This window comes from Aspergillus uvarum (genome assembly GCF_003184745.1).
Source record: "Aspergillus uvarum CBS 121591 unplaced genomic scaffold BO82scaffold_40, whole genome shotgun sequence".
Lineage (NCBI taxonomy): Eukaryota > Fungi > Ascomycota > Eurotiomycetes > Eurotiales > Aspergillaceae > Aspergillus > Aspergillus uvarum.
The window spans coordinates 26164-38549 of record NW_020291337.1 but is presented as its reverse complement, the minus strand read 5'-3'; the positions used below and the strand labels follow the sequence as shown (position 1 = coordinate 38549).

General features: G+C 51.2%; 4 protein-coding genes across 4 annotated transcripts; 2 read left to right on the top strand and 2 right to left on the bottom strand.

Moving 5' to 3' along the window:
- The first annotated feature begins 64 nt into the window (after nucleotides 1–64).
- BO82DRAFT_384651 (putative integral plasma membrane protein) lies at nucleotides 65–3913 on the top strand. The gene is made up of 8 exons (XM_025638120.1): nucleotides 65–263; nucleotides 320–866; nucleotides 920–1046; nucleotides 1174–1212; nucleotides 1271–1355; nucleotides 1410–1455; nucleotides 1505–3312; nucleotides 3371–3913. Exons 1-8 carry the CDS (start codon nucleotides 225–227, stop codon nucleotides 3527–3529), a joined length of 2850 nt encoding a protein of 949 aa, XP_025490205.1. The 5' UTR covers nucleotides 65–224; the 3' UTR covers nucleotides 3530–3913.
- Nucleotides 3914–5403: 1490 nt separating this feature from the next.
- On the top strand, nucleotides 5404–7420 carry BO82DRAFT_433615 (uncharacterized protein; the record flags this gene model as incomplete). The annotated part of the gene is made up of 3 exons (XM_025640888.1): nucleotides 5404–6052; nucleotides 6420–6542; nucleotides 6639–7420. The coding sequence occupies 3 exons, from the start codon at nucleotides 5404–5406 to the stop codon at nucleotides 7418–7420; spliced, it is 1554 nt and encodes a 517-aa protein (XP_025490204.1).
- Nucleotides 7421–7708: 288 nt separating this feature from the next.
- BO82DRAFT_433614 (Zn(II)2Cys6 transcription factor domain-containing protein) lies at nucleotides 7709–10381 on the bottom strand. Its single transcript, XM_025640887.1, has 4 exons — nucleotides 9552–10381; nucleotides 8855–9478; nucleotides 8481–8798; nucleotides 7709–8344 (listed from the first exon to the last, which is right to left on the bottom strand). The coding sequence occupies exons 1-4, from the start codon at nucleotides 10294–10296 to the stop codon at nucleotides 7788–7790; spliced, it is 2244 nt and encodes a 747-aa protein (XP_025490203.1). The 5' UTR covers nucleotides 10297–10381; the 3' UTR covers nucleotides 7709–7787.
- A 233-nt stretch (nucleotides 10382–10614) lies between these two features.
- Nucleotides 10615–11783, bottom strand: BO82DRAFT_355800 (alpha/beta hydrolase). Its single transcript, XM_025635551.1, has one exon. The coding sequence runs from the start codon at nucleotides 11571–11573 to the stop codon at nucleotides 11109–11111; it is 465 nt and encodes a 154-aa protein (XP_025490202.1). The 5' UTR covers nucleotides 11574–11783; the 3' UTR covers nucleotides 10615–11108.
- Nucleotides 11784–12386: the final 603 nt, after the last annotated feature.

Here is a 12386-nt window from a genome sequence, read left to right as displayed (position 1 = left end):
TCCATCCATCCCATCTCACCTCAGGGGGGTTTGTTTCTCTTGGACATTGACTTGTCGTTCCATCCCCCGGCCGAATCAGTCTCTCTCTTTTCTTTCTTTCTTTCTTCTTCTCTTTTAAAATTCTTCCGCCACTCGTTATATTACTTTATTCCGAAACTTCTTCAATTCTGCCCTAATTGCTCCATTAACCACCGGAGCTCGAGCCCGGTGTCTCCTGCCCTATCATGGCACCCAGATATAAAGATGGGGATGCCGTCGTGGCTGTTAGTGTCTATCTCAATTCAAGAAAGTTCGCCGTCTAATCGAAAGCCCGACACAGATAAATGGAAAATGGATCTCATGGACTCACACTGCCGTCGCCTACACGGCCTTCTTCAGTGCCCTGGTGGTGGGGATGTCCTTGCATTTCCACAAGATCGTCCAGAACGAACACTATGGTTATCCCGATGAATGGTTTCCTTCCGTCTCAGCGACTATTGGCGATCGATACCCCGAGCGGTCTTTCTTCCAAGTATTCATTGCTATCACTTCCGGACCTAGATTCGCCCTTGTCTTCCTATGGTATCTCCTTACGGCCCGTCCGAACTCCGCTCTCCCCAAGCTGGTTGCTGGTGTCGGATTGTTTCGGACATTCACTTGCGGAGGTTGGACATATGTGACCTCGACTGATGATCACGACTGGCATGACATCTTCATGATCTCATACTTGGTTGCGACTCTGCCTTGGACCCTCGGCTGCCTCGCTTTAAGCCCGAACAACCGCCAGGCTGTCAAGTATCGGAAGATCTTCGCCGGTCTATTTTTTGGCACCCTCGTGCCATTGATCTACTACTTCATTCAACACAAAGTGCACAAGGTCCCCGGAGGTAAGTCTCAAGTGAACCCGCAGCTTGCTCGGCTTGTGCCTAACCTCGCCAAGCCTATACGAAATACGCTTTCTTCGAGTGGTCGCTTATTCTGTTCGACGTGGGATTCGACGCGGTCACTGCGCTTGATTTCGAAGCATTCGAGATTGTTGTAAGGGATGTCAAGGGGGTCAGCAGAGGGTATGTACAGTGGCTTCCAAAATAAATCACGTGGGAGAGGGGAGAGAGAAATGTACAGTTGCCAAAAAAGAAGTCGGTTGTGGTGCGCTTGAAAGACGTGATCTAAGCTCTTTGAGAAAACATCTAGGCAGTTGAAGACCACTGCGGACTCCGTTCTTGAAAAAGAGTGTGTATAGCCTGTTCTCCAACAATTTCAAGGATCATTGCAGTTGACTCGTAGTTAGGAAGGGCAAGCCTGTCGGCAACACCTTTGGCGAGGGTTTCTTCTGGACAGAGGTCATTGATGCTGCTGCGGAAGTTTACAATGGGGTAAACATTTCTTCTGTTGAGTCTCGCTCCGGAAGCTTTGCTAACGACGTGTAGTTCATCTTCTGGACTCTTTGCACTGCCCTGCCCGTCCTCGTCTGGTGTAAGTGACGGTTACAAGGCCCCGAAACGTGCATGGCTAATCGCACTAGACTTCCCTCTCTGGCATATGGGTATCTCCGGATACGAGGCTGCCATCGTCTCATATCTATCACCTATTCTTCTGGCTATTCCGGCTTTGAAATCCGCGGTGGTCAAGAACCCTCGTCTTTTCCATCTTCTTTCGTTGTCTGGACTTCTGGCATACAAGATCCAAGATCCTGCCAACCGGCTCTTCTTGACTTCTTTCAGCGTTGTCTGCAGTTGTATGACATGGGCCGCCACTCTCTACGCTGAGCGTGGAAACACGGCCAGGCTGGAGTCGCGGGTCTTTGCGTGGGGCACCGGTCTGATCATGTCGAGCGTTGCCAAGTTCGCTTGCACCACGAACAACCCGGTCTGGCCGATTATGCATGCGGAGAATGGTGGATGGAACAAGGTTGGACTTCTACTCGCCATTCTGGCTGTTCTGCGATCCTACAGAAGACCTGCGACAAGTGGAGGTGATTACCTGCCATCCAGCGGCAAGAAAGGCTCCTGGCTTCCGGCTGGATTGGGCATCGGAGCGTTGGTCTTCGCCATGCATTACCTTCTTTCGGACTCTAGCACCATGATTGCCTGGGTCTGGGAGGGATATCCTGTGCGCGGGCCTATCGCGGCTCCTCACGGTGCCCTCACCATCTTTGCCATGGGCGCCGGTCTTGTCTATGGTCTCTTCTATCCTGCCGCGGCTGGCAGCTGGACGGCGTACGGACTTGGTTCTCTCGGCGCAGCATTCCTTACTTGCTACAGCCACTGGACTGGATTCTACGGTGCCCTTGTCGTTGCTTTCTACTTGCTCGCAGTAGCCCCGGTCCTCATCTCTTCTGCTGTTCGGCACTCGCCGGCGGCTACCTTTGGACTTGGTTTCTTTGTTTATATGATTCTTGTGCTGTTCCATGTCTGGGTTGTTGCCTACGCCTTCGTTCCTGGTGGATACCTTGTTAGAGAACACACTGACTGGATCATGATCACCACTATGCTGTGTATTGGTGCTGGTGTCTTTTCTGCTGCAGTCTCTAGCACACACAACTCACGGAGCAAGATCGTCAGCCCCAACGGCAAGAGACAACGTTCCTACTTCATCTATGTGCTCGCGGCCCTCCAGCTTCTGTCCATCTCGATTGCATACCTTCGGTTCCCCACAAATGACTACACTCCCTATCACAAGGAAGACAAGGTTGCTACCATGGGGATCTGGACGGTGCACTTCGGCTTGGACAATGACATGTGGGCTTCGGAGAGGCGCATGCGTGATGTGATCCAAGAGCTGGAGCTTGATGTGATCGGGCTGCTGGAGTCCGACAACCAACGTATCATTATGGGCAACCGTGATGTCACGCAGTTCCTGGCAGATGACCTAGGCATGTACGCTGATTTTGGACCTGGTCCCAACAAACACACGTGGGGATCTGCCTTGCTATCTAAATTCCCGATTGTCAACTCTACTCACCACCTCCTTCCCTCCCCTGTTGGTGAGCTTGCTCCTGCCATCCATGCTACTCTCGATATCTATGGGGAGTTGGTCGATGTCGTTGTCTTCCATTCGGGCCAGGAGGAAGACCCCGAAGATCGTCGCCTGCAGTCCGAATATCTGTCCAACCTGATGGGCTCGTCGGACCGTCCCATGGTTCTGTTGAGTTATCTCGTCACGAAGCCGCTTGAGGGCAACTATAACACATATGTTAGCGAGACAAGCGGCATGAAGGACATTGACCCTACCGATTGGGACAGATGGTGCGAATACATTCTCTACAAAAATTTGAAGAGAACAGGCTATGCCCGCGTCAGTCGAGACTCTATCACCGACACAGAAATCCAGGTAAGACCTCCTGACTGGTCAATGTAACTCGTTCCCTGCTAACAGATCCGTGCGCCAGGTCGGCAAATTTGTGATTGGTGAGCCTGAGCCTGAGAGCGAGTTGCGTATTCCCGAGGAGATGGTCCCCAGGGGCCGTCAATTCCCCGCCCTGTTCCGTGGGCAGGGTGTACGTGGCCATCGGTATCATGTGTTTGACGAGCCTAGGTACTGGCAGTAAGCGTGTGTTTGCGGAAGACTATGCATTGGTGTCATAGGAGGTGCGAACCATGCTATATCGTTCCTGAGTATATTCCCATGAGACAAGCATACCAGCAACTAGTGGCTGACAAGTATAGCTTGGTTGCTATGATTATGTATTGTGAATCGAATTGCAAATAATGTACTTTTATCCTTTACTGTAAAGCTTTTTGAATTGGTCACTGTGATCAGCCTGGAGTGCATAGCAAAGGTTGGGGCTCATCTGCAGACTAAACAGTCTGCGACAGCCACCATGAGTGTCTAGAGGATCATGAGCTTGAGCCTGAGCCTGAGGATGTTGAAAATCAACGCAGATCCTCCGTCCAGCTGACCCTCCGGACCCTTTTCTCTGTGATGTTGTATTAGGTACTTGATAATTCAAATGTAACGTAGTTATCAGTGACTCGTTCAGTTCGACTTGGTCTAAACACACGAGATCGCCACCCCCAGCTGGAGGGAAGGAATGTGAGCAAAGATATCGCCAGGGCTGGGGTGACATAATGCATATGACAAAAACGAGGCATGAGGGCTTGGGTGGGCTCTTTGCTGCAATGTCTTTCTGAATTTCCACATGGCGCTGGGAGTGGTCTTCTCCCCATTCCCCCTCTCTTTCCACCCTCGTGAGAGTCCAATCAACTTATGATGAACCGACATTCCAGACGCCGCAGATTCAACGGCGCACTGGGACAGCTGTGGGTGATCCACGAAGCATCCAATTGTGCAATGAGGAATCCTCCGAAGAATGCTGGCCCTCCACCTTTGTTGATCTTCCCCGTTTCCCCCGACCTGACCCTCCGCAGGCGAACGACGAACACACCCGACCAGGCCAGAATAACTACGCTCAGGAGAAGGATTGTTCGTGTGGAATAACCCTTCTAGGGCAAGAATTCCACGAACACAAAAACCGAATACCAAGGATGGACCTGATCTCGAGAGAAAAGAGCCGTGATCAGGGTTACTGGGCAAGGCCATAGCGTGATACGAGAAGGTCAAGGAAAGATTCCTTGACGTTATCAACCTTTTATTTCCTCGCGTGTTTCCCCGCCCCCTCGATACTGAGCAACAATTTCTTGAAAGTGTCTCTGGGACTTGTACGCTTCTCGACGCTGGCTCCAGGAAGGATTACGCGTGTTGAATCCCAGGACTGGATTTTGTCCCTCCTGCTGGTGCTGTCATCAAGGGACAGGACTGGGTATGCATTGGGTTCTGATCAAAGCTTTGTGGCCTCCTGTATTGTGTTCTCACACACGTGCTGCACACACTGACAACTGACATGGGAGAAGAGTTGGGGTAAGTAGCTGGGGATCGATCAAGCTGTTCTACTCTCTATGAGACAGTGTGTGTGACTGACATGGGCAAGCAGATCAAGCCAGCTTTGTGTTTCTCCCACTTCGAAGGAAAGTCAACATTGCTCCAGTTGGTACGCGGAGGATTGACCCGCGAAGTCAACAAAGAAACCTCAGAGTCTAGTGCATTGCACTCATTCTGCTGCCAACCTTGGATAAATCGACCACCGGAAAGTGAAAGACTTCCGTGAACGTTCTTTGTTCCATTTAACCACACTTCCTGCTACCGAGAGGAACTTGCACACGCGCACACCAGCAAAGAAAGGAGCTCAATCAAACGATACATAAGGTATTTTCCTAACTTCAAAGCTGAATTTCTACTTTGAATATCCTTCGATTCTGTTTCTTGGACTCAATTAATCGTATCTCACAGCTACTTTCTGTTGTACGCTTCCTCATCTTATCGTCTGAAGAGATAGATTTTAGATGTGAGTATAAGGTTGATTGCTCGCGCTCAACTTAACCTCGTTTGTTCTGGCTTCTAGTACTGATCCAACATAGAGCCACCATGGCGGGCAGACCGCCGGAACAGACGACGGGAGAATTGCCTCCTGACAGTCCTCTATGGACGTATGATATACCAAATGGCAAGGCTCTCAATTCAGGGCTCCCAAAACTGCCCGGATTGAACGTTGAGATTTTTTTCGGCGTTCAAAATAACCGTCCGCGGTGGTTGATAGTACCTGCACCATGGACGGTACTTCCTAAGGAAAATACCCCAGGTGGAACAGACCTGCAGGAGAAACGTGCTGACCCAAAGAGTCCTAAATTCAATGGCGCCGAAATCTTTTGCTGGGAATTCGATCCTCCTCCCGAGCAGAAGAATGACCGAGAGCTTTATAGACATGCCTATGATGCGCTCCGAGAGTCCCTCCGAAATCCTAGATTTAGGGAAGAAGTGAGAGACTATATTCAGCAACGATTTCCAAACCTCTTGCAAAATAGGGAGGATGTGCTCCCACGGCTTCCTATGCCCCCCGATGGTCGACCATCCCTGAAGAGACAGGAAGCCATTCCAAATACAGCCAGCCCGCAGTACAGTTGGTTCGATCGCCCGATGCTCGTCTCGAAGCCTGGGTCAGCTATATCAGCCGGCAATGCTCTCCCAGGCGCAGATCCTACAACCCCGCCTTATGAAGCAACCTCTCCCTCCTATGGTGAGTACAAATGGATATGGTTCATCGTCATCATCTTGCTCCTGGCAATGTTTCTCTGCCTATTCCTGTATGCATTCAAGATTCTGAGATAGAAGAGTGTGTGTATTTGAGGATGCTTTCAACTTTGACCAACGGCAAACTCCCCTCCTTTCAACCTAAGCTCAAATGTGGTCAAGTATTTCTCTGGTAGTCTAAGTTTCTGGGTTGTCCGATGGTTTTCTTTGCCAGGATTAGCACCGCAAGATTTGCACCGTCCCTGCTCACATTCTTCATGATACATCCCTTGCGTCCCTTGCATTCCTGCCCCCATACTTGCTTGCGTGCTATATACCTCGTAAGAAGCTGATTACTCCGTTTATACACGCAGCGTGGGATGATGATGATCCCGAAGAAACCGCTAATCCCGCTCCGATACCAGGCCCCTCAGATGGGGAGACTGAACCTCACGCCGAGGTGGCTCATGAGGGCGGCCTGAATCCATCACGACCATGTAAGGGCAAATCACAGCAACGGTTCCTTATACCAGCTTTGCGCAAAATGTTTTTATATCTATCTGACTAACCAAACACCGGCAAACTTCTGGCAGCCCCGTTGAGCAACCAAGAAAACATCCCGATATCCAAGCTACCAAGGCCGAAACCCACCACGCAGACTAGCCAGCCAGTCCCAAAAGAGGCTGCAGCAGCTGCAGCACCTCCACCACCCAACCTACCAGATCCAATCCCCACCAACCAAGCCGGCCAGCAAATCTCCAAGGGGGCCGCCCCACCCCCAGCCCCGGAGCAGGAGGGGGAGGGGAAGGGAGAGGGGAAGGAAGCAACCGAAACCACAACCGACAAAACCCAAACCCAAACCAGCAGAAAGACCGCCCCCACGCCGTGGCGCAGCCGCGAGTACACGGACAAGCTGGTCCAGGCAGCGGCCGACACGCTCCTGAAGAATGCCCCGACGTACTGGCCGCCCGGGAGGATCCGGCGCCGGATGAGGATGTGGTCCGGCGTCGAGATCCGCGATCGCACCACGATCGGGCTCGAGGGCCAGATCGACCAGCTGCCACCGTTTCCGGGGAAGTTTGACCCGTCGGCGGACGCGGTGGGGACGACGCTGAAGCGGAAGCGCGGGAGGGCGCCGAAAGCTGCTGCGGCGGCGGCGGATGATGCTTCGAAGCAGGCGGCTCCTGAAGATGGGGATGGGGATGGCGATGGCGATCAGGCCCCGAAACCTGCTGCGAAGCGGACTACGAAGCAGGCTCCGACGCGCGATGTCTTCTCCATTAATACGAGGACCCATGGGAGTTTCTCGAAGACGGCGAGGAAGTGTCGCAGGAGTAAGAGGATTAGTCGCGCGAGTCGGAAAAAGAAGAAGTAGTAGTTGGGGTCAAGTAGTGGCTGGCGGATGTGGTTCGTGAGCGGGGATTGGGCAAGTTTGGCACGGAGGCTCGAGAGGGTCAGTAGCCTGCTAAAGGACGCCAGGTGGTGGTTTGCTGCTATGTTGCAAGTATGTCTTAACTTGTCTGTATCCATAATCGATTTTGCTTGCTATGACTGGGTCTAGCAGTAGTATATAACTTAATTGTTGTGGTACTGTAGGCATCAGGATTGGAAGTCTTGCACCGCATGTAAGTTGTTGGGAGCAAACTGGCAATAGATATCTTGACTTCAGAGTTGTGGAGAATGACGATAACACTTCCTTATACAGAACCTAATATACAATTATGGCATCGGAAGTCAAGTTCCTAAAACTCACAGCTCCAACACTCAGATACCACATCCCCATACCTCCGCAACAGGCCCTCCAGTACCGGGCCTACTGCCTGCGATCCGCCGATGGTCACCTCTAACGACAAAAGCCCTTTGACGAGAACATCCACCCGTTTCTGCCAGACGTTATTATCATCATCATTACCATCCTCATCACCACCACCACCAATAATGCCGGTTTGATAGCCTGAGCCTGAGCCTGAATCTCCAATCCAAAGCTCAATACCGGTCTCGATCGCCAGACGCAAGGCTGTGACCATAAGCGTCGGGGTGATATGATAGGCGGTGAGCGGTAGGTCCGCGCTCAATCCGTTTTGCAGGTTGAAAATGTCGTGGGTGACAGGGTGGGTGAGAGAGCATTCTATCGCCTGGGCAATGGAAATTACGGCGGTCTTTTGGAGAGCGTGGATCTGTGATTCTGCGATAGGGAGTGATAAGAGGGAGTCGTGGTTGAGGGAGGGTTGGTGGAGGATGGCGGTTAGGGTTTGGGCGAAAATCAGGATCCCGAGGTCCCAGAAGGTTAGGACGGATACTGATAGAAAGAGAGGCAGGTTAGGCTGGGTTGATTGATGGGTGGAAGGTCAGGGTAGATAGACCGTAGGGACTGCGGAGTGTGGGTGGTTGGGTACAGGGGACTGTTTCGTGGAGTCCGAAGCTTGGTGACATACATGCGTAGATCTTGGACTCGGTGGAGAGGTGAGCGTAGTTCTCCATGCAGTGAGACATGAAAGGGCGGAGGGTGTAATTGTAGTCGTCTACTGCGGTCATGGTCGACGCTATGATTTCCCATGTTGTGGGATGAAGTGGGTGTTTGTTGTTAGTGGTGCGGTTGGGTGGGACGAGATCCTTAACTTTGATCATCATTCGCCAGATGGCAAAGGCTCTTGCTACAGCAGTGCGATAGATGCGTGGGATACTATCATCGAGATCGCCAGGGTAGATATGGTTGATTGACGGCGGTAGTGTCGAATTATTCTCCGGGGATACTGTGATCGAGTCAGACGAGGTGAGGAGATATTGTGTATGAATGAGTGAAGCTAACATCTCCTTTGAACAAGCAGCTCAGGGAGCTTGCACTGATGATCTGTGAAAAGCGCGGCCCCAATGTCCCGGATATAACCCCCCCAGCGGATGATGTCTAGACTGGAATGTAATAAGGTCCCATAAAGTGATGTGGGGCCTAGTTGACAGCAATACTTCCGGACGAGATCATCCAGACGAGACAGCTTCTGCAACCCGATGTCGAGGAATTCGTGCATCCTGACAGTCGTTTCGTCTGGCCTGCCGTATGCTTGGGAAGGAATGACGATACCATCGAAGAGAAGAATGGCACACACCACCCGAAATGAAAGGACTGGCAAACTACCCTGGATAAGTGACAGTGCCTCCGTCCAGGAGTCATGGAAAGTGTCAGTGAGAACATCACGGCCTGCGTGCTGCCTTAAAGGTGACACCCCCTCCGACGTGGGCAGCCATTGAAGGGAAAACACCCGAAGCACTGCTTTCAGAACCGTATCTGACTGTTTCCGAGCTGCGGTGCTTAGTTTATTGCCGTAGAGGTGACTAAAATGATCCAGGAACCGCACAGCGCCCAGCATAGTCATTCTGGGGTGTCGAATTTCCTGAGTCGCTGACAGCTGAGAGGATAGGTTCTTGTTGGCGCCTCCTAGAGCTAGATATGAGTCCTGATAGGTTCCGAGGTGGTTTCAATTCATGTTTGGACTGAGGGTACAGCTTACCAAATTCCGCTTGCTCTGAAAATCTACTTTCTAGGTAATAGGGATGACCCGATGCAGAAAGGTTGCACTCATAATCTATAAACCTCGACGCAGAGTCCCTTACGATGGCATTGTAGATCGAAGCAAGACACTCGTCGAGCACCGTCGCTTCCAGTTTTGAATTCAAAAGGTGTATTGGACTATTCCTACTCCTGCCCACGAGCATTGACTGTGGTTTGGTTGGTAGAGAATGCTGATCTGCCCGAGAAGATGCCGAAGGAGAAGGTAAAGACGGCTCATGTAGCGCTTCTGTTGTCCTTGGGGAGTCCAGTGATGAGGCCGAGAACGGATCGTATATATCGGTGCTGGTGCTCTGAGACAGCTCAATATCAAGATTCAGCCACGATGTGAAGTCTTCATCGCCAGTGCCAATACTTAATTCGAAATCGTCTCCAAGGCTATTCGTCAGTGTCTCATCCCTTGGATTAAGAACCTGCGACAGGTTAAGGGGCAGTAGCTGTGTGCTAACACTTGCTGCGCCTTTGCGTTTCCTCGGCCGCGAAGAAACAGACTTGATGAAGTCAAAGGTGCAGTGATGGTTCAATCGCTCGCAATTAGTGCATACAGAAGCGGGTTCACCATCAGTAAGGGACAGCAAGACACATCGCCGCTTCGAACGACGGCATGGATCACAGCTTGTGTTCTGGCGACGCCGAGCAGTGGGAGACGGCGGTTTCACCACCCTTGAAACTTGCACGTGGGACATTCGGACAAGAATATCCAATAAGAAGCAGGAGTACTTATGAGCTCATTATTGAGTATGTGAGTCTACCGACATCAGTAGGATGAAGTGAATATAAGGATTCAAGGTTGAAGATACCTGCATCATAGCTATAGATCCAGAAGGCAAGCGACTGTGGACTGCCTGTTCGGGTAAAACCGGCGGCGATTTCTTGCCTCGCTGACTCATAAGCTGGTAGGTCAGCTGACTCTGCCGCTTGCTGACCAACGAGAGCCTATCTCAGCAACTACAACAGACCTGCCGGTTCATCATGGATATGAATTCTACTTTACAGTGTGCATCATTATCAATATCTAGAAGCTACCACATTTCAGATTCATGAGTAAGGATAGACAACGACCAATAAAATAGGCAGTAACCATCACAGAAACAGCTTAGAGATCCTCCCCAGCAGCCCTGCGGACGCAATCCACGATGAACCGTGGATTGCTCAAGAACGGGGAGTGTCCTTCTTGACACCGTTCAACCTGCAGCGCTCCCTCACTTTGGACAATCATCCGCTCTTGAACAGAAAGCGGCAAAGCCCTATCATTCTCGCAGACTATATACGTGCTGGGAATTTCACGATAGGCCGTGTAAGTCACTGGCACGGACAGCGGGCCGACGGGGTACGAGCCTAGCAGATCAAGCGCTTCCTCCACGTCGGCAGGCTCGCATCGATTATAGAAGACCTCGCGCGCTGCTTCCCTGTCCACGATCATTGCTCCATCCTACAAAGCCAAAATATATGGTCAGCCGAATCGGCCACTTTGCGACGACATAACGAGAACAACAAATCATACCTCAGTGAAACGCATTCCACCATGCTTCGCTACGTACTCCTGTCGCTGCCGTTCGAGCTCCTCTTCTTCGGGTGTCTGAGGTTTGATCTGCCCGACGTGGTTCTGACCTTCGGGTAGTGCCATGGCAGCCATATACATCAACCGGAGAACACCACTTTTGAGGTCTTGGCTTTCGCGGGTGCTCTTGCCCAAGCCCTTGACTGCTTCTGACATGGGGATCCCGCCGAATGAATGAGCCACGGTGATCACATCCCGGCCTGCGTCAAGGTAGCCCAGGATGACCTTGCGGATGGCCTCTGCATCGGTGGCCCAGCTGCTGAGGGGAGGGCTGGAGTCCACGGAGGGCAGTGTCACACCTACTGCCTGATAATTGAATTTCGCCAGCCCTTCGACTAGACGCCGATAGTGCTGCGGCCGGTGCCAGGAGCCTGGGACAATAACAATAGCTGGTCTGATCATATCGCTGATGTTGGTGCAGGTGGATGTCAAATGAAGCAGGAAGTGCCAGTATGTTTGCGAGGGAAGGGGGGGTTGATTGGAAAAGATCACAGAGACACTAGGTCATTCCGCAGTGGCTTGATATAGTCTGAGCCATAAAGACGGGAGGTAGAGACGATGAATTTATACTGCATGAAAAGTTTGGCGTGAGAGAGGCACGATTATCGGAGCCGCAACAGCAGATACAATATAATGTCCGAGGTGTGTGCAATGTAGTACTGTACAGTCCTGAGAAATTGTCCCCGCATTAGTTCCCATCGGCTCCGAACTTCTGTAACCAAAGTGTCGGATCCGCATAACCACATTGAATATCGGTTCCGCAGCAAAGTGCCTTTCAACGAATCTTATATTGAGATTCCTGGTCACTAGGATTCCGCTGTAAGGCTACTAGGTAGGTAGCTACTCTTGTTTAGAATACCCCAGACCAACTAGAGGCAGCATGGATCCGTCCTAGAAGGCATGTTCAGAAAGTCCGGATTGACCCGACTAACAACACTTTCAGAATGTCCCTGGTGATTGACGCTAGAATAAGCACGAACTTTTGTCAAATCAAACGATGGAGCATGCCACAGGATCACAGCTATTCCAGTTTCATGTTTTTTTTTATCCACTTGTGATATAGCTTGAGCAGTTGTATAAGTGTTTGGGCTTGCGGGTGGAATAGAGGTTCTGTGTTTCATGGTCTGGATCAAGATTGGTGTGTTTAGTTCAAGTAGAAAAGCGCACTTCAATGCTATTTGACATCATCAATGTTGCCAATGCTCAGGTTACAAG